This window comes from Meira miltonrushii (assembly GCF_003144205.1).
Source record: "Meira miltonrushii strain MCA 3882 unplaced genomic scaffold FA14scaffold_6, whole genome shotgun sequence".
NCBI lineage: Eukaryota > Fungi > Basidiomycota > Exobasidiomycetes > Exobasidiales > Brachybasidiaceae > Meira > Meira miltonrushii.
The window spans coordinates 535815-556314 of record NW_020289948.1 but is presented as its reverse complement, the minus strand read 5'-3'; the positions used below and the strand labels follow the sequence as shown (position 1 = coordinate 556314).

Sequence of the window (20500 nt, the reverse complement as noted above, 5' to 3'; positions counted from 1 at the left end):
ATCATTTAAAGCAAAGCCGCGAATCACACTTCATCCGAAATTTCCTGGCCCGACTCATTTAAAGCATTTATTTCAACCGGCGCACCGCATCCAATTTGGCAATTTCATCACAAATTGCATTTTACCCGACTCTCTCTCTAAAAAAAGGAAGAAAAGAAAAGAAGGAAAGTTGGCTTTGGTCACATCTAAACTCCGTCCATCGTATCCAAGAATCATCGAACTACCTAGCAAGATTTGGTGATTTGATTCATTCATCCCCTCCTTCTATACCACGAAGCACAACAGCATACAATCATCTCACAACCCCCACCCCAGATAACCACCATTCAAGATGGGTTGTGGAGTCAGCAAAGTCGATAAGGAAGGGCAATTACGCAATGATGAGATCGAGGCACAATTGAAAAAGGATCGTCTAGCACAAAGAAATGAGATCAAAATGCTACTATTGGGAGCGGGAGAATCAGGAAAGTCAACGATTCTAAAACAGATGAAGTTAATCAATTTAGGATCGTATACGGCAGAAGAACGTGAATCTTACAAGGAAATCATCTTTTCGAATACGTTGCAATCCATGCGTGTGATCTTGGATGCTATGGAACAATTGGATATCCCATTGGCAGATGGAGGTAATGCAAGAAGAGCAGAATTGATTCTTAACCTACCTTCACAGTTGGACACGGATGATCTACCGATGCACGTTGCTGATGCTGTTAAAGGATTATGGCATGACGCTGGTGTACAAGAATGTTTCGGTAGAAGTAGGGAGTATCAATTGAACGATTCAGCCCAATACTACTTTGATGCGATCGAGCGTATGGCGCAGCCCAACTATTTGCCAAGTGATCAAGATGTTCTACGATCCCGTGTTAAATCCACAGGTATCACAGAGACACACTTCCAGATCGGTGAATTGAAGTACAAGGTGTTCGACGTTGGAGGTCAGAGATCGGAACGTAAGAAGTGGATTCATTGTTTCGAGAATGTGACGGCGATCATCTTCTTGGTTGCAATTTCGGAATACGATCAAACATTGTACGAAGATGAGAACGTGAACAGAATGCAAGAGGCTTTGACATTGTTTGACAGTATTTGCAACTCAAGATGGTTCACAAGAACGGCAATCATTCTATTCTTGAACAAGATTGATTTGTTCAAGCAGAAGTTGCCTTACAGTCCTATGATCAACTACTTCCCTGATTATACGGGTGGATCAGATTATAATGCAGCATGCGATTATATTGTGAACCGATTCGTTGGATTGAACAGAAGTGATTCAAAGACTATTTATTCCCACTTCACCTGTGCAACAGACACCAACCAAATCAAGTTTGTCATTTCTGCCGTTAATGATGTGATCATTCAAGTGAACCTCAAATCGTGCGGTCTTCTGTAAATGAGATGCAATCGCGATACGAAACGGAAAGTCAGCTTTATATCCAATCCATCAAAGCAGCACATTCTTCTTTCATTTGCACACACACACGTTGCAAATCAATCAATAGCAAGATCATTCCTCAGAGCACAACCTGTAAGAAAAAAAAAAGAAAGAGGATGTGTTCTCTTCATCATCATCAATGCTTAGTCTCTATTTACGATTCTATTGCTTCTTTGTCACCTACTGTTTATACTTTTTTAATCTTTTACCTTCTTTTGATTTTTGATTTTATCATACTTGTTTTAATATAATCTCATTTAGACAAAATCCTTGATTGGCATGTGAGAAGAACATGCTTCATTCTTAATGATCTTCAATCTACGCGTACTCTCTCTAAAGTGACGCGCTACTGCATGCATCAACACTTTTCTCGTCCTTCCTCCACCACCTTTTGTTTGTGCTTGTTCAAGATGGCGAAAGGCAAAGGAGCATCATCAACATCCAATCCAAATATAGAATGGGTAACGTTGATCAGTAAAGACAACTATCAATTCGTGATCGATAAACGGTTCGCATTACGTTCAATTTTTATAAGGAGTATGTTGGGAGAAAGTAGGACGAGTAATATGGCTAGAAGAGGACAAAAAGCAGCATCATCAGCAGCAGCGAAAGTTAACACTGCCAATGCTTCAGCTTCAGAGTTGTTGGAAACGATCCCGAATGGAACACCTTCTGCGGCTCCAACGGACGGGGACGATGAGGCAAACTTGGATTCGATGAACGGACGTGCTACTCCACCTCCTCAAGGATCGCACTCAACAAGCACAAACGGAGCCGATCCAGATGGGTACGTGAACCCATTTGCTTCTAATACAGCTGGCGGCGGCGGCGGTGGAGATGATGGTGATTCAGACATGGAACTTCCATTCGAAAACGGATTTGCAGAAGCACAAACGAGTATTGTAAAATTTCCAAACATTCGTGGAATTATTCTAGAGAAAGTTGTGGAATATTTGTGTTGGAATGCACGTTACTTTGATGCAAAAGATGTTGATATACCTGATTTTCAACATCGTATCAAACCGGAAATTGCCGTTGAACTGTGAGTATGGCGAAGGGTGACTGGAGAATGCATGACTAGATCGCTAACGAGATGATAATGTTTTCACTCTCTCCAACAGTCTGATGGCAGCTGACTACCTTGAAGAAGATTGAACCTTGTGACAAACACCCAAAAACCTGTACATTAGCTATATCATGAAGTGTGTATCAACGCGAATCAAGCGCATATGTTCTTTTCGGATTGAGCAGCAGATCTGGAATTCGTTTCAATTCTTAATCGTGAGGAAGATGTGATAAAATTGGAGATCACTAAAAGTATGACCAGCCATAGGGCTATGACATTTGATTCGGCATTGTGCTCGTTTTGATCATCGAGTCGCACTGAATTGTCAATTAAGATCAATGATAGTTTTCGCACGATATCAAGCCCGCAATGAACCTGAGCTACGCTTCAACGAAAGCTCTCTCTATCATACCCGCACACTCTCTCACATACTCTGACATTAGATGTATTCATTCATTAGACGGAAGGACGTTATACCTCATCTCCAGCTTCTTGTATATATCGATCTGTCGCCTTTTAGTTTATTTGTTTACAGAGTGAGTTTGGTTCGTAACAAGAAAAAAGATACGTGATCCCTGTCGCCAGTGCGAACAAAAAAGAACTTGTAGTCTCGTCTTCCTCTTCTAATTGCCGCATGATCTCGGGAAGAAGAGGAGCAAACAAACGTTCTCCCACTTTTGCACAATCTCTACCCATCTTAAGCTTCAAAGACGAATGAAGCACCAACCTTGTGTGCATCAGCTCCGGCTGTGTTGTCAGACAATTTAACAGTGTCCAAAGCCAAACCAAGAGATGCCTTAACACCAGGACGCAAAGCTTGAGTGTAACCCAAGCACAAGATACCGGAGTTGTTAATCTTTGCCTTGACGAAAGCGGCGTTGTCAAGGTAAGTCTTTGTACCGACTTCCAAGTTAACGTTACTGGCAGGTCCCTTGGTGTCATAAGTGGCACGAGCACTTGTTTCGATATCAGCGTTAACACGGTGGTAGTAACTTGCAGTGTAAACGTTCAAGTTGCTCAAAGCGTGAAGGGCAACAGCGTATTCAGGAGCATGGAAAGCGGCAGCCAAGTTGTACTTTGACAATCTGCCATCCTTGACATCGTAAGTGGCTTCGGTACCGAGCAAGAAACCATCACGACCCAAAACGGCATCAGCAGTGACGGAAGGACCTTTGAACAAGTCCAAGTGCTGTCTGGTGTGGAAACCGGGTTGTTTGTAAGTGCTTGCGATCAAAGCATTCTTGGTTTGCTTGTCAGGGATCAAAGTTGTGATCAATTCCAATTTGAGACCTTTTGCGATGTGGTTTTCCAATTCAACGTGATTCTTCAAAACGTTAGCAGTTGACCATGCTTGAGTGAAGTTGACACCGTTCTTCTTATCGGTCCATTTGGCTTCCAAATCACCGCTGATCTTGTTGTCCTTTGAATCACGAACACCCAAAACCTTGAAAGCGACATTGTTTGGTGTTGTGGTTTTGACTTCAAGGGTGGAACCGTGAATTGGGTAATCTTTGCCCAATAAGTCATTGGCAGCTTTGCCGATATCTTTCCAGCTTGGTGGAACGGGTTGAGATGAAGCAGCAGCCATTGTAACAATCAAATAAAGAGAGGATGATGGGTGTTATGGTGGATGTTACTTTGGGCTGGCAACAGTAACCACACAACCTTTGACACCAAGCACGCCGCCCATTCATTCACTCGCACGTACACTCAAACACCACACACCTACGCACGCACGCAAGCACGCACGCCTTTTACCGGAGATATTTATTCAGGCACAAAACGTGTCGTCTTTTTTTTTTTCTTCCAATCGTGAAAATTGAGAAAAAAGAACAGGCGCGCCAATGGGCTGGCTGGCTAGACAGGTGTGTACGCCCAGCAAGATGAATATTCGCGCGCGGCAGGGTGTGTTGGGGTTTATGAATCAATTCATAAGCCCTGGAAACAACGCGTGCCAGGGCTTGCCAACACGGAATCCAGTCCGAGGATGCCCGGTAATCGGTGGAGTGGATTGCTTACGTCAGCGCAAATGTTCATAGAGTTGAATTTGAAGACAACTTGTTCGAGATGATTATAATAGGATGAAGCCATAAGTAGGAATTATTTATAGTTACCTTCTTCTCATAGCTCTACGAAGACAATTCTTCTTGAAAGGGTTAAGGGTGCCGAAAAGATATCATGCCAAGAGAAAGCTATCTGTCATTCAGTAATACATGTTCCTTAACGAGATACAAAGATAGTAATCATATCTGCTTCCTCTCCTTTCCTTAGCAGTCGCCGGTTTTATAGTCATCTCCGATCAATTAAAGTGGGGAATGAGAAAGTTACAACCGAGGAAAGTGAGAGTTAAAAGCCGACGTGGCTTTCTATTGAGGCGCTAGAGCAGTGTTTGTGTTTTTAGCGGAATTCCCGATCAAGTTAATCGCTTTCTCCGTTTAGTGTCTCTTGGCGGGAATTGAATAATGCGGGGGAACTATAAAGGCAGAGGCTTTTATTTAATTAATAAACTGCCACCAAGCCACTGCACAGCAGTATTTTAAGAAGAGCAATCTGTTTGTAACGCTTTTACGCTATCAAAGCACATTTGAGGTCATTTATTTCATCCTTTTAGCCCAGAAATGCAATAAGACATGCACCCCACTTATAAACCAGAAATATCCTTTTTCCGATAAGTTAATCAAACTGCTCCCACGCATTTCACCGACGGTTTAAACAGCAGCTGTACCTCTTGACTTGCTCTGTGTACCTTACACCGATCGACGTTTATTCGCGCGAATCATGTCTTTAATGTCATAGCTAAGACTATAAAAAGCAATCCATTCCCCGCCTTTATTCATTAAAAGAATTCCTCTTTCCCCTCATCTTCATCACAAAATGTCGACCGAAATAGAAAACGATTTTGGCAACATGTCCCCTGATGAAACGAAAAAAGAGAAGCATTCTCAATTGATGGTACAAACGGAAGATATTGAAGAAGATTCGTCAAACGGATCAAATCAACATTATTCCCCACAAGATTCAACGAAACAAAGAGCAGGTAAGATCGCCGATAAAGCTTCTTTAGCACATGATGCACTTTATAGTGATCCAGAAAAAGCAAAATTACTCAAAAGTGGTACACGTAAATTGGATTGGACAGTTGTTCCTCCGTTACTGTTGATGTGGTTAGCAAACTTTATCGATCGATCAAATGCGGGAAATGCAAGAATTGCAGGATTAACAAAAGATTTAGGCATGGTGGGAATGCAATTTAATACAGCTTTGGCAGTGTTTTACGTGACTTATATTTTGGTAGAATTACCTTCAAATATCATTCTCAAAAAAGTTGGTGGAAATATTTGGTTACCTACGATTACCTTTGTTTGGGGTGCTGTAACAGCCTGTACCGCTGCAACGAGAAATTACGCTGGATTCCTAGTTATTCGATTAGTACTAGGCTTGGCAGAAGGAGGACTTTTGGGAGGTATCACCTTGTATCTCTCAACTCTTTATCCACGTTTTCAAATTCAACAAAGAGTTGCTAGATTTTATGCTGCTGCTGCATTAGCAGGTAGTTTCGGAGGTCTTTTGGCAGCAGGACTAACATCTTTGGATACAAATGGAATCGAAGGATGGAGATGGTTATACATCGTCGAAGGAGTGATCACTTGCGGATTTGCAATTTTTGCAATTATAATTATGCCAAATTCGGTTTTGAAAACGAGATATCTCAATGAAGAAGAACGTAAAGTATGTCAAGAAGCACTTGAAGTGGACGTTGGTGTTGGTGCATACACTTATAGACTTCTCGATAAGCCAAACGAAAAAGCTGACGCTCACGGTTCAGACGCCGAAATTGGCGAGCGCACAATCACTCACGGTCACGAAGAACAATTTGAATGGTATGAAGTACAAAGAGGAGCATTGGACATTCAAACTTGGTTAACGGGTATCTTATACCTTTGTGTTTGTTGTTCACTTTATTCAATCACTCTCTTCTTGCCAACGATCTTACGTGGTGTCTTTCCTGATTCAACTCAAACTCGCGTTCAACTTTTAACCGTTCCGCCTTTTGTGCCAGCTGCGATTATGGTGTTGATTGTAGCATACTTTTCCGATAAGACAAAGATGCGTGGTCCTTACATTATGGCATTCTTACCAATCTCAATCATTGGTTATATCATCCTCGTTGCAACAAAAGACAATAATGCACGTTATGCAGCCGTATTTTTGGTTTGTTTCGGAATCTATCCTGCTATTCCATGCATTTTAACATTGATCGCAAATAATTCTGCCGGTCATTATAAACGTGCAACTTCAACCGCCATGCAACTTATGATCGCAAACGGAGCAGGTTTTATTGCCACTTTTATTTATGATGAAAACAAATTCGGTGGAGCAAAAGGATACGTTGTTCCACATGCAATCGTTCTTGCATGTTTATGTTTAGGTTGGATTTGTATTTCCCTTAATGTTTTGTATTGTTATCGTGAAAATGCTGCAAGAACGGCCGGAAAACGTGATGGAAATATTGCCGCTTATGAAGAATTGGTCAAACAAGGTATCACTAAAGCACCAATCGGAGATCGTCATCCTGGTTTCCGTTTCTCATTGTAGACTTTATTTCACCCTCAATTTATCCTTTTTGTTTCTTTTCGTACATCTGAGAGAAGCGATTATGACTTTCCTTCCTACGCGCCGGCGCAGTATGAGCGAAAATCGCAAATTCAAAGACGGAGCAATATCATATTACGAAACATGATCAAATCTACCTCTTGACCAATCGAAAGTGATGAAATGAGAGTGTATTAATAGACAACGTCGATAATTTCCCCTTCCCCAAAGCAAATGAACGATTCGAGATGCCAGATCTCGTATAGGAATTTGAAAGCCATTGATGGCGGCAGAAATGTAAGGTTCGATCATCCCAATTGCCTAGAAATTGATATGTCGAACTGCAAATGTGTGGAAAGTGTTTGACCATGGAAGATGGATCTATCGCCGGCGCAAGAACGTGTGACCTGTCAATTAGAGTATGTCGAGCACAAGATGAAAGCATTGATACGATCAGTCACCATCACATCGCAAAGAAAGGGGGAAAGTTTACGCACTTACTTAGGTAAGTCAATGCCTTTTCCATGATGCTACCTCGTATTTTTCACGTAAAGGGTCTTTGATTGGCGCTCCAAGCGCAAAGTCAAGGTGAACGAGAATCGCAACTGAAACGCAGATGGTCGAAAGAAATGGTGAGAGTTTCATTTTGAGTAAGTGTGTATTGCAGACAAGCTTGTCAAGGTTCTGATAGGGTAGAGAAGATAAGATGCAAAGAAAGAAGATGGATGGATGTCGTATTTAAGCTTTTCATTTCTTCCGTGTTCGAGTGTAAATCGATCTTGAAAATTTTTCGGTCAGAAGAACATAAATTATGTGATATACATTGCGAAGAGCGCGGTGCCGGAAATTATGAGAGTTCATATAATATTTGTTTGTGCTCTTTTGATGAAAATCTTTCAAGATCGATACAGACTCGGACTCCGAGGAGATGAAAGGTATGAATGTGACAGATATCCACACCAAAAACAATCTTCTCATTTGCACCTGTGAAAAGTCTCATGATGCACTCAATATTCAGTCTGCGTGTACTTCTTCCTTGCTTGATCCGACAATCATTCTAGGAATGCCAAATTCTTTCACTGCAAAAGCATGTCACGATGCTGAAGTGATCTATTGGGTAAAAATGAAAGAATACAATGTGATAAGTCGAAACGAAAGAGCGGAGAAAAAGCAAGTAGAATTTGTTGGAGGCGGGAAGGGATATCGATAGTGATTGGGCGTCAATGGAATATTATGATGTCCGTCATATCCACTCGTACGTAAAACCCTAGCTTATTATGCAGGAGTGAACATTGGAAAACAATCTTTGATCGTTTTACTATGTTTATTTTCCGCATGAACTTTTAATTCTCCTTCCCGAACAGTTGATAAGAATGTTTGACGACATGTTTGACAGATTACTGTTAATGCTTTTTCGTTAACTTTCAGTTGTGATTTTGCATCACCTCCTTTTGTCTTTGCTGCATTCCTTTCACGCTTTTGAATCGCTCTCTGTGGTATGTGTCAAGATGTGGTCGTGTAAGTCGATTGTAGGTTCTATTCCCACTGCTCTATCTACTCACGTTTCCGTTACCCATCTTGTCCGATAATACGAGGTTGTATAGATGATGATTCGAGAGGGGATGGTTGTGTCTATGCTTGTGTGTGTGTTTCCCCAAATTCAGCCAAAAGTTCCAAAAGTGCATTTCAGGCAGGGTGTCGTGCATGTGTCCAAAAATTAAGCATTTCACACACGTGCTTGCTTGCCTTAGATTTGGATTCCGTTTTCCGCTCTTGTCAATTCATTCACGCTATGAATATATGCTTGTCTTGTGAAATGGGAATATTCTAAGTCATGCATAATGCACTCTCTTTTTAGCATTCACATGATACGGACATACAATCAACCGGTACTAAAATGATAAGCCACAAAAGAGATTAGCATCCCTCTTTGACACCATCATCCCTACATCATGATATTCAAATCACCTCATCCTACCCTTGACCTCCCTCAAGGGGAAGAGGCAGTCTTGCCTAGATTCCTCCTTGATCCAGCTCAAACGTCTGATCGTTCAACACAACCTATCCTCTATCCACCTCCTTCTTCCGGAAAAGCATTCACATCAAGACCCAATGCAAAAGCACTCAGTCTGAAAAATATGTGCGAACTAGCATACGGAATAGCAAATGGTTTGATTAATGGTAAACTCGATCAAGGAAATCAACCATTCGAAAAAGGTGATGTGATTGCAATTTATTCTCCAAACCAACATGATTATGTTCCAATCGTTTTAGCCATTCAAATGGCAGGTGGAATACCGGCACTTTGTAATCCTTCTTATAAACCAAACGAATTAGCACATCAATTACGTATGACCCGTGCAAGAGCAATTTTCACAACCGCCGATGCTGGGCTACAAAAGCCACAGGATAAGAAACAGCCCAAAGCAACGACTCTAGAAACACCATTCACACGAGCTCAAGAAGCTGCCAGATTGGCTTTCGAGGAAAAGGGAGACGCAGACACTGGCGGATTCGATAAGCTTGATGGAGAGCCGGCCGTTTTGGTATTCGAAGATGATGACAAGAAAGGTATTCGGAACGTCCTTCTTGGAACCCAAACAAAGATTAGCGAAGAAGATCGCAAGAAAGTGTCAGAAAGAGCAACCGCACTAAAAAGTACAGATGCAGCAGTCTATTGCTTCAGTTCAGGAACGTCTGGCTTACCAAAAGCAGTTGTGCTAACGCATGGCAATTTGGTATCCAATACGATCCAAGCTACGTTCTTGCTGTATGACCGCATGAATAAGGCTGTGGAAAACGGTGCCAGGTTCTCAAAAGATGGCACGGATGGCTGGTACGACAAAGCACAAGCAAAAGGTGCCGGGAAAGAGTATAGGCCGGAGAAGAAAGTGCAGGCCTCACCCGCAAAAGAAGGAGAAGCGAGCAAGAAGACGTCCAAAAAAGGTATCAATAAGCTCATAAGTCAATTTAAGAAAGGCTTTGGTGCGGTCGTAGAAGTTGAGAAGAATGGTACTCCAAAAGCGAGCGAAAGTTCCGCTTCGAGTCCCAGTTCCAGTCCAGAGGAAAAACCTGCACCGCAATACCTTGGCGAAACTGGATTTGCAAGGATTGAAAGTCGACCAAAAGGTGAACAAGAATTTCATATCGATGTGCTTCCCCAGTTCCACTGCTATGGTCTCTTGGTAAACTTAGTGGCCATTCACACTCTTACACCACGCATCATCTTACCTAGATTCCATTTGGAGACATATCTATCCAGTATTCAAGAGCATGGTATCACCTTTGGGTTTGTTGTTCCTCCAATCTTGCTGGCTTTGGCTCAACATCCTCTTGTGGACAAATATGACGTTTCTACATTATGGCGTGTTGCCAGTGGAGCAGCAAGTTTACCAGATGAAATCACAAATGCCGTCGGTGCACGATTAGGAATCGTTTGTACGGACGGATATGGAATGACTGAAATGAGTCCGATCGTTGGGATGCAAACCGTTAGTGACGTAAAGATTGCTCCTAATACTGTTGGAGTTTTAGCACCCAATACGGAAGCAATGGTTTTGGATCATGAGGGAAAACAATTGGGACATAATGAGCCCGGTGAACTGTTGTTGAGAGGACCACAGATGATGCATGGCTATTTACGTAACGAAGAAGCAAACGAGAAAGCATTCTTTACGGATGAAAACGGTCAAAAATGGTTAAGGACGGGAGATGTGGTAAAGATTGATGAAAGTGGATATATCAAGATCACTGATCGATTAAAAGATGTTATCAAATCAAAAGGTTTTCAAGTTTCACCGGCAGAATTGGAAGGAATCTTGTTCAAGGATGAACGTGTGAAAGATGCTGCAATTATTGGTTCGATTGATCCACACGATGGCAATGAACTTCCTTGGGCGTTTATCGTTCCAAGTCAAACGTTACCTGAAGACGAAAAGGCAAAAGATGAAATTGCAACTTCAATCCTCAAACGTGTTAATGAACAAGTTGCGGGATACAAAAAGATTGCCGGTATTACTTGGCTTGATGCTTTGCCAAAGAGTGATGCTGGAAAAGTATTGAAAAAGAATCTTGCCTCTCAAAAATGAATATATAATCCTGGATATGTACAATATAGTGTTTAATCCTTTAATTACTGAATCGATAATTTATCTGACCCATAAGAAGGGTACTTTAGCGAGAGAATATAGTCTTGAATGAGTGATCAAGCCTTACCTACCCTCATAGTCAGGTCATGTTACACAATGCACCCTAAACTCATATCTGCGGCCATAGAACCGTGAAAATACCGCATCCCGTTCGATCTGCGAAGTCAAGCACGGTATCGCCTAGTCAGTACTGCGGTGGGGGACCACGCGGGAATCCTAGGTGCTGCAGTTCCATCATCTCTTTTTTGCTTTTTGCATGTGACGTCAATATACATTATCAATCTTATCTTTTATACTTGACAAAATCGTTTTCTTTTTTATTTATACAGATCATTCTATCAACTGAGTGATGATTATAGTATGACCAATTCTGATCATGCTCCATAAGAAGAATACCTCAGTCAGAGAAGATGATTTTGAATCGTGTTCAAGCCTTACCTACCCTCACAGTCAGCTCATATTGTACAATACACCCTAAACTCATATCTGCGGCCATAGAACCGTGAAAGTACCGTATCCCGTTCGATCTGCGAAGTCAAGTACGGTATCGCCTAGTCAGTACTGCGGTGGGGGACCACGCGGGAATCGTAGGTGCTGCAGTTCTATCATTCTATTTTTTGCATGTGTCATCAACATATCAATCTCATCTTCCATGGTTGACAAAACCGCTCTCTTTCTTCCGGTCATTCTTTCAATTGAGCATTAAGCATAGCACGACCAGCTTTGACTGTGTTTCTAATTTTGGATGAATCGAGAGAGGATGAAATAAAGTAACAATTCAACCCTGACTAAAGACGGTTTGGTACAGCTGATCTAGGTCGTAAGCAGAATTTTTGGTTTATCATTTGTGTAAAACCGATATGAAAGTTTGTTTTTTCTGAAATTTATTAAAAATCATTAAAGTTTCCTCTCTACTGGAATGAAACTCACCACAGAATAGTTACCAACAATAATAGCATTGTGGAAGGTATACGAAGGACGAAGAATGATTCAATACGCATTCTTGTTTGTTGAATTAGAAATCATTAAATTGACAAAGTGAGGAAATGGTTTACACAAAAAATATCTACGGTAAATTAGAAAAATTACAGCAAGAACAATAAATCATGTAGCTTTATGAGGTATTTTTGATTAGATGTGAATCACACTCGAGACAGACTTTAAACTTTTAGTTGGTTTATCGGTTACTACCTCTATCTTGATTGACCCCTTGATAGATTGCGACTGGATGACCATTTCATAAGCGTGACTGTGATGATTATGTAATTCGTACGTACAACGTTCCCTTGACGCTAAGTGAGTCCGCCATAAATACACAGCCATCATGCAGGCACAGCTTAAAATAAATATGTTCGGCCTTTTTATCCGCGACATGTCAGTGCATTTGTGTCATTGTGGAGTACACAGCCTTCTCCTGAAAAGAGCATATTCGGATAGGGTTGTTCTTCTCTCAAAACCATCATCATCGTCTTAAATACACACAATGACGCTGGCAGATAAATGGAAATCATTCACAGCAACTCCAAATGCTCAAAAAGCAGGAGATATGTATAAAAAGGTAGAAACGGGAGTTTGGAAAGTATTGGAACCGGTTGGAAGAGGTGCAAACAAATTAGCCGGTAGAGCAGGAGCAGAAGCTTTTTGGCCAACAGAATTGGCTGAAGGTGAATTAGACAAAGCAGCAAGAATTTTGAGAACTTTCACTCTTGATGGAGTTCAAGCAGATGATAGTGAAGAAGCAGAAAAGACTGGTGGTGTAGAAGGAGGCGTACAAAAAACACAAGCTGAAAAAGATAAATATTCTTCACGCAAAACACAAAAAGTTATCAAAAAAATTCCACCAAAAGTTTTGCAGGGTGCAGCTGGAATTGCAATTATGACTTGTTTCAGAACTGGTTTTGGTTTTTCAGGTTCAGGTGGTAGTGGTGTCGTAATGGCAAGATTACCCGATGGTTCTTGGAGTCCACCTTCGGGTATTTTAGTGCACACAATCGGATGGGGATTCTTGATCGGTTTAGACATTTACGATGTTGTCTTGGTCATTCGCAAACCCGAAGCTCTAAAAGCATTCACACATCCTAAAGTATCAATTGGCGCCGAATTGTCTGTTGCTGCGGGCCCAGTGGGCAATGGAGCTATGCTTGATGCCGGCATTGATGCTTCACCTTGCTGGAGTTATACAAAGTCAAAAGGTGCTTATGCAGGCTTACAATTGGACGGAACGATTGTTCTCAAACGTGATGATGCAAATGCTCGTCTTTATAATCAAAGGGCAGAGGTTTCAGAAATTTTCGCTGGAAAAGTTACAGCTCCTAAATCCGTTCATCCTCTTTGGGCAACACTGTATGCTGCCGAAGGAAAAGAAGGCGTCTATGGAACAGATCAGATTCCAAAGGGTCTGGCTCCAGGTGAGATTGGAATTTCAGCAGAAGAGGCTCAAGAGTTGGAAGCGATGGGAAAGGAGGATGAAGAACAACAGAATGCTGGTGCAAGTGATGCAAAGACCGCTCGTCGTGTTCCTCCACCGTTCGGTGGAAAAGAGGATGGCGAAGAACAAAGTGCGGACGCAAGTGGTTCAAAGACTACTCGTCGTGTTCCACCACCACTCGATCAACCCTCGCAAAGTGGGGCTTCAAACCTTGTGGATCCAGTGTCTGCAAAGGCAGATGAACCTCCAGCTTTCACAGAAACAGTCGCTGGCGGTCAGCAACCTCCTCCACAGGCAGCAGTCCCAAGCGGCTCAACCTTGATCCCTGAAACGCAACAGACTACACAGGCTCAACAAACTGTCACATCTTCTGCTTCAAAAGATGTCGCCGGTGGAGGACCTCCGGCCTACACAGAGTAAATAGGGTTAACAAGATAAAATGGAAGATTTGTAAAGTGAGAATGCTACATGATGATGGTATATGGATGAATGATGATAATATACAGATGCTAATAATGATATTAAAGAATTCGAAAATTGTCGTAAACGTCTGATCAAGGCTTGCTTGCCCACATTGATGAGCCGGATGTACGATCAGTGGCGGAGTAAACATGTGTGTTTGGCATGGAGTGTTGTGTTCGAGACGGATATCGTGAGGTGCCATTTTGAGGTCTGCTATTACGTCTTGGTTGATAGGTGTAATTACTCACTGCATGCATGCTATCGTTTAGCCCTTGCTTTGGACTTCGCCTCGGGTCTGAATTCGGTGAAGTTGGAGGACTGTCGATTGTCATACTTGACGATTGTGTCGGACTGCCGAAATCTTGCGATTGGCCGGACAAATTTGTTGATTGGATACCCATCTGATCAATCCATTGATCAATCATTTCAGATATGCTCTTGCTAAGGCTTTCATCTTTGCCTTCTCTGGCGAAACCTACTTCATCTTTGATCCACTTGGAAATGGAAAACGTCATTATACCTTCACTTTCTGCGCGTAACTTTGCATTGATGTCATCCGAACAAAGCCATGCCGTTTGACCAGAATCACGTTGTAAGATACTGCAAAGCGATACGATTTCATCATCGGGTGATTCACCACGATAAAGTGGATCTTGAAGACATTTGATATAATGAGCATTATTTTCGATATGCAAAGCCCATGCATTTTCCGGAAGTAATTCCACTTGATTTTGTTGAGCATTAGGAAGTGTATATGTTCTTCTTTTTTGTTGAATGATAGTTTCTAAAATCCATTTGTTGGCTCGTTGAGCTCTATCTCTTGTTTTATCTCGTGTTTTGAGATTGTCCAATTCACCGACAACCACTTTAGGAACGATGAAGGAAATAGGACTTACTGTAAATCTTCCCAAACTCATTGCATGGGCATTGCGAGCCAAACACTGAGTGAACATTGTGGTGCAAAACGGTAATGCGTCCAAAAGTGTATTGGTGTCCAAAACAAGCAAAACACCAGCGTTTCCCTTGCCCAAACTTGCAAGGCTTGAAGCGAAGCTATCCCTTGAAAGACCATTTACGTCATTATTGAATGCAGAAGAATAGCCCGAATCATCTTCAGGTATATTGATTGTGTCTGTGTCCATTATCTCCTCTTCTTGCCAAATTTCTTCTACGTACTCCCGTTCTTTTAAAGCCTTTCTCACTTCACCTCTTGAGATCCATAAGCGGACTGGACCTCGATTTGCCGAAGGAGCAGGATCACGTGCTGCCATCAAATCAGCATAGCTAGGCATGATGGGAAAGCGGTCTAGCCCGTAACATAAATGTGATCACAAAATGGAAAGCATGGAGCTTTTTGTCAATGAAGTTTAATTGGAAGAATTGATTAGGTGTTGGACATACGTCGGTACCTTGTGTTACATTCACAGGCGTGGAGTTAAGCTAGCCCTGCTCTTACGCGGCTGTAAGAAGGTGCGCTATTGTTGCTAATGATTCACGTGTCTGCACCAGTGAGAAGAAAAAAATCTGGACAGAAGCTAATCCTTTCTTGTACCATCACCAATCGATTGATCACCACAAAGACTACAAACAAAATGCTGCAACTAAGTAGATCGTCGATAAATGGATCCATGAGATCATCAATTGCTCCTCTTTCCAGCAGAGCATTCAGTTGTACACCATCCACATCTTCGGCACCTCGAGTCGAAGCAACAAGACCTGCCTCACAAGAAAAGACAGTCGTACCAAAAGATATCTATCAATTGACCAAAGAATACCCTCGTCATCCACTACTAGGGTTCTTCGGAAGAGAAAGTAGAAAGGTAAAGCTACCTGGAACAGAAGGTCAAACAAGAGAGGAAAGAGTACCCGTCGCTTTGGCAGTGTCCGATCTAGGACCAGATCGCAGTGGAAGATCTTGGATGGCAGCAGAATTACGAACAAAGAGTAGTCTAGAGTTACATCAATTATGGTACGTATGCTTGCTAGAAAGAAACAAACTTGCAACCACAAAAACAGAAATTCAAAGAGCGGGAGCAACAGCATTTGCTGCTTTAGCAAATTACAACGGTAAACGTATTGAAGCAAGAGTTCGCAAGACAATGGCAAGAATCAAGTTTGTTTTGAACGAGAGAAGGATAGCACTTCTTGATGCTCAAGACAAAGCTGCTCAAGGTACTCTGTGGGCTGAAGAAGAGGAAACCGTTGAAGAAAATCTATACGAAGAGTCCCCAGAGGAACAAAAGGCCTGATGATCTCACCCAGCAATTGTACTTTTGTGATTCTCTCCCTCAATGTTGTATTTGTATCAAATGATCATCGCTGTTTAATTTGAACAGGTGTGATATGGAATTGTGTCATCGGCGTATGTTTCCCTTGTGGCTGAGTTCCTAGCGCGCAGTTATGATAATTGTGTCCAAAGCGCCATGCCAATGCAGCTGACGCGTTGCAGTTTCACCCTTCCGCCACCTCCATCATCAGTTCGAAAGAGATACATTTGTCAAGATGGCTTCTTTGTTTGGATCATGGGGAGCAGATCCTTTTGGCGAGATGGTAGAGAAAGCAACATCCGAACTTCTACCGGCCGGACAAGAGGATATAGCTCTAAATTTAGAGATTTGTGATCAAGTGAGATCTAAACAGGTTCCACCGAAACAAGCTATGCAAACAATCAAGAAAAGGTTGTCTCACAAGAATCCAAACGTTGTCTTACTCGCCCTTGGCTTGACGGATATCTGTATCAAGAATGGAGGAGATCACTTTTTGGCAGAAGTTGCATCGAAAGAATTTATGGATAATCTTGAATCCATTCTACGCACACCCGGTGGTCCAAATTACGATGTAAAGACGAAAGCATTAAAGCTCATCCAAGATTGGGCACAGATCAGTGAATCAAAACCACATCAAATGGGCTACATTATTGATACATACAAGTCACTCAAGTTTTCCGGCTTTGACTTTCCAGCTTCGGACCCTAACACTGTTGTAAGTGCGGCTTTGGTCGAAACCCTAACGGCACCCGAATGGACAGATAGCGATGTGTGCACGAGATGTAGGACAGCTTTTACGACATTCAACCGAAAGCATCACTGTCGTAATTGCGGGAATGTATTCTGTCAAGACTGCTCTAGTAAGAATATGGCATTGCCCTGGTTCGGTGTAGGACAAGATGTACGGGTATGCGAAGGATGCTTCTTGCGAAAAGCCCCGCCAAAACCAATAATCGATGGCTTTACACCCAGACTTTCGAGATCAAAGTCTACTGTCGTTCCATCTGGAAGAGGTGGTGTTGGTTCGCATCAACGATCGAATACGCTTGGAGCCAGCTCTGGTAAGAACAATCGAAGCTCAGCTCGAAAGAAGGAAGAAGATGATTTGGCACTGGCAATCAAGCTATCTCTTGAAGCATCAGGAGGCTCGGCCCCCTCACAGCCAGAGTTCCGAGAAGGAAGGCCAACCCGACAAGCTGACGGAAGAATGATGGAAGGTACGGATGCCGACGATGATCCTGATTTGGCAGCTGCAATTGCTGCAAGTCTTCGTGATTATGCACCTCCACAACCCAGTGCACCTGATGATGACGGACACGCGACACCAAGAACAAACACATACTCTAGTCACCCGCAAGGATCCTCATTGCCATTACCGCCTTCACTGGAGCTGCCAGCTTCAGATGTTGATGCCATCTTGACATTTTCGCAAAATGCATTCTCGCAAGAGAGATTTGCACGACAAAATGGCAGATGGCAAGTTGGTCCTGGACAACAACAGCTTCATTCAGATTATGAGCGTGCGACAACAGTGAGGCCCAGAGTTGCCAAGAGTCTTGATGAAGCAACAAGACGGCAAGGCGTTCTCGCTTCGATGCACGACAAGCTGTCAGAGGCTGTTCGCTTGTATGATGGTCTGTTGGATGCTCAAATGAGTAGACCTTCTTATGGAGCATATGGAAACCATCCGCAAAGCCAAAACAACTACTATGCTCCTCAACAAGATGTTAGGCATTCTGGCCATCAGCAGCACATGACCAACCCACAGTACCAATATTCTCCTCAAGCGAATTTCGCAACTTCGTCTCGAGCTCCTGAGCCAGTATCAAACCTGTACCCAGTGCCACCTTCTGCTACGTACGGATTGAACGATGCAAGTCACGAGTCTAGCGGTCCATCATCTCTTGGATATGCTGGACCAGAAAGTCCCAATCCTTACGCTGGCAGAGCGCAGCAATATTTCGCACCTCGTGATTCGAGACAAACAACTGCCGATCAAGGATATGCTCATCCGCCAAGATCAGAGTATGCTTATAGCAGTGAGATCATGAACGGACAGCCATTGCCGGCAAGTCAAGATTACATGTCAAATTTCAGCGGACAAGCCTCTTATGAAAATCAAGCTGCTACAAATGGTATGACAAGTCCTTCATCTACTGCGTACCAGCGATATGATCAATCTGGCTATACACCAAATGCCATCCCTTCTGCACCTTTTTCACCGGGTCAATCGATGCAAAACAATGTATACCTGCAACAACATTCTCAAATGCCAAGTCAGCCGCCACATATGGACCCATCACAAGCTGCTCATTATGCACCTCTACATGATGCCGTTGCTCAAATGTCGATAAATGCACCACCTTTGGAATCACCTTCGGTTTATGAACCAGGTGAAAATGCAAATTATGCTCCATATCCCAATGCACCTACACTCAATCCTCAGGAAAATCAGCAAATCAACAATGTGAATGATAATACGAACAAATCGGAAAATGAATGGCAAGCTGTGCCGATCATGGATTCTAGTGCTTCTGTGCTTGCCAGTGCACCACCACCTCCGCAAGATAACAGGAGACAGGGATCAACTACTTACTTGAATGGTAATAATGTCAATTTACCTTCCGTTCCAAGTGCGCCGATCGCATCACCTCCAAGTACAAAGTATGCTTCAGCGAACCCAAACGCAATGCCTATCAATAGTGATGGAATGATGAGTCCTTCTCAACAACCACAACAGCAACAACAGATGTGGACAAGACCGGTTGAAACGCCATTGATCGATTTGTGATTGGGTGAAACGCTTTTTGCCTGTTGTCTTTATGAATTTTAATGAATATTTATTATCATGTACATCCGACCTTATTCTATACTTTCTCTCTGTTCTGTGGCTCTGACAAAGAGAGGTACGATGCCTAAATGTGTGAAGGATGGTTAGATATGAATTCGTGGCATTTTTGGTTGTACAACTCACCTCCAGTCTTTGGCTTGAAATCGTCATGCTGACAGGCACGGAATAGGGCTTCCATGGCACCGCTGTGAGAAGTGATATTGATGACATCGTGTCCATCGGCCAATTGCCATACGAAGCTTAAAGCGTCTTCCAATCGTTGGGTCATAACTTCTCTACTCTCTTTGTAATCCGACTGTTATTGGGGGAGAAAAGGTCAGCAAAATGAAAGCTACGCGGACAAGGGACAAACATATGACTCACAGCAAAGATTGTATCTTCTTCGTCCATAGTTGCATCTACTGTCCATTTGAACGGTTCCCAAGATGCAGCGATTGTACTTCTCTTGCTCCGCTCATCACATGTATGTCGATCTTTGAAATCTTCTCGCAGGCATTCCAGGATGTGAGGTCGGGTTTCAAGAGGTGCAATCAAAGATGTCGTTCCCTGTACTGTTGATTTATCTTCGTTCGGATTGGCTGGCCAAACGATCCCATCGTACGTTAATTGCAACGTACGTGCCGATCTGATCATCGGTGAAGAAAAGAACATAGTTGGTAGCGGGACAGGATCCTGATCTTTGAGTTCCTTTTGCCATTTCCCATTGGCATCAATTGCTTGTCCTTCTCCAACTTTCGTCAACGGTGGATCGGGTCCCCAAACACTCTCTCCATCACCTTTCACCAGAGACCATTTTGCATCCCATTCTTTCGTACCGTATTTTGCTTCGGCAACATTATGTACGCCTTCTCCGTGTCGTGCCGCAAAGACAAGCTTATAACTTTGTCGAGTATGATTCGCTTCACTGTTCAATTTGGCCAAATCTGCAATCACTTCTTTCCATCGTTTTCCTTCTTCTAAACCAAACTTTGGTGCATATGCCGGTAAGGAATCGTTCGGAATGGCGGGATTCGTATAGACAAAGTAAGCCGGCAATGCCTCAAATTTGTATTTCGAACGAGGAATCTTGAAAGCTGTTGACATTTTTGACGTAAAGTTTTGCGAGAAGTCGGTAGAAGGAAGACAAGAAGTTGCTGGCATGAAGAAGCATCATTAGGACCGTGCACGCTTGAGCTTATATTTTTCTAAACTTCAGAATGGTCATACGACTTTTTGCAAGTTAGTTGGTCATTCTTTCAGTCAATTTTCAA

At 42.6% G+C, this 20500-nt stretch overlaps 11 protein-coding genes across 11 annotated transcripts; 7 read left to right on the top strand and 4 right to left on the bottom strand.

The window, feature by feature from the left end:
• Positions 1-30: 30 nt before the first annotated feature.
• Positions 31-1702, top strand: FA14DRAFT_92889 (putative guanine nucleotide-binding protein alpha-1 subunit). Its single transcript, XM_025503081.1, has one exon. It carries the CDS (start codon positions 332-334, stop codon positions 1391-1393), a length of 1062 nt encoding a protein of 353 aa, XP_025352062.1. The 5' UTR covers positions 31-331; the 3' UTR covers positions 1394-1702.
• A 188-nt stretch (positions 1703-1890) lies between these two features.
• FA14DRAFT_105541 (POZ domain-containing protein) lies at positions 1891-2581 on the top strand (the record flags this gene model as incomplete). The annotated part of the gene is made up of 3 exons (XM_025495746.1): positions 1891-1972; positions 2288-2477; positions 2557-2581. Coding segments are annotated over 3 exons (297 nt in total), but the record flags the coding sequence as incomplete, so codon positions are not given.
• A 539-nt stretch (positions 2582-3120) lies between these two features.
• On the bottom strand, positions 3121-4217 carry FA14DRAFT_92845 (putative mitochondrial porin). The gene has a single exon (XM_025503080.1). It carries the CDS (start codon positions 4087-4089, stop codon positions 3199-3201), a length of 891 nt encoding a protein of 296 aa, XP_025352060.1. The 5' UTR covers positions 4090-4217; the 3' UTR covers positions 3121-3198.
• A 975-nt stretch (positions 4218-5192) lies between these two features.
• Positions 5193-7097, top strand: FA14DRAFT_139595 (MFS general substrate transporter; the record flags this gene model as incomplete). The annotated part of the gene is made up of 1 exon (XM_025497082.1): positions 5193-7097. The coding sequence occupies exon 1, from the start codon at positions 5376-5378 to the stop codon at positions 7095-7097; it is 1722 nt and encodes a 573-aa protein (XP_025352059.1). The 5' UTR covers positions 5193-5375.
• Positions 7098-8369: 1272 nt separating this feature from the next.
• On the bottom strand, positions 8370-8671 carry FA14DRAFT_182547 (DUF1909-domain-containing protein; the record flags this gene model as incomplete). The annotated part of the gene is made up of 2 exons (XM_025501219.1): positions 8370-8585; positions 8657-8671. The coding sequence occupies 2 exons, from the start codon at positions 8669-8671 to the stop codon at positions 8370-8372; spliced, it is 231 nt and encodes a 76-aa protein (XP_025352058.1).
• Positions 8672-8947: 276 nt separating this feature from the next.
• On the top strand, positions 8948-11252 carry FA14DRAFT_162655 (acetyl-CoA synthetase-like protein). Its single transcript, XM_025499711.1, has one exon. The coding sequence runs from the start codon at positions 9047-9049 to the stop codon at positions 11180-11182; it is 2136 nt and encodes a 711-aa protein (XP_025352057.1). The 5' UTR covers positions 8948-9046; the 3' UTR covers positions 11183-11252.
• Positions 11253-12755: 1503 nt separating this feature from the next.
• On the top strand, positions 12756-13769 carry FA14DRAFT_105502 (DUF500-domain-containing protein; the record flags this gene model as incomplete). Its single annotated transcript, XM_025495745.1, has 1 exon — positions 12756-13769. A coding segment is annotated over one exon (1014 nt), but the record flags the coding sequence as incomplete, so codon positions are not given.
• A 455-nt stretch (positions 13770-14224) lies between these two features.
• Positions 14225-15424, bottom strand: FA14DRAFT_158566 (uncharacterized protein; the record flags this gene model as incomplete). The annotated part of the gene is made up of 1 exon (XM_025497974.1): positions 14225-15424. One exon carries the CDS (start codon positions 15422-15424, stop codon positions 14225-14227), a length of 1200 nt encoding a protein of 399 aa, XP_025352055.1.
• A 360-nt stretch (positions 15425-15784) lies between these two features.
• FA14DRAFT_107481 (MRP-L47-domain-containing protein) lies at positions 15785-16288 on the top strand (the record flags this gene model as incomplete). The annotated part of the gene is made up of 1 exon (XM_025495810.1): positions 15785-16288. A coding segment is annotated over one exon (504 nt), but the record flags the coding sequence as incomplete, so codon positions are not given.
• Positions 16289-16634: 346 nt separating this feature from the next.
• Positions 16635-18113, top strand: FA14DRAFT_113761 (VHS-domain-containing protein; the record flags this gene model as incomplete). The annotated part of the gene is made up of 1 exon (XM_025496020.1): positions 16635-18113. A coding segment is annotated over one exon (1479 nt), but the record flags the coding sequence as incomplete, so codon positions are not given.
• An 820-nt stretch (positions 18114-18933) lies between these two features.
• FA14DRAFT_162653 (uncharacterized protein) lies at positions 18934-20380 on the bottom strand. The gene is made up of 3 exons (XM_025499710.1): positions 19614-20380; positions 19374-19545; positions 18934-19314 (listed from the first exon to the last, which is right to left on the bottom strand). Exons 1-3 carry the CDS (start codon positions 20331-20333, stop codon positions 19262-19264), a joined length of 945 nt encoding a protein of 314 aa, XP_025352052.1. The 5' UTR covers positions 20334-20380; the 3' UTR covers positions 18934-19261.
• Between the last annotated feature and the right edge of the window lie 120 nt (positions 20381-20500).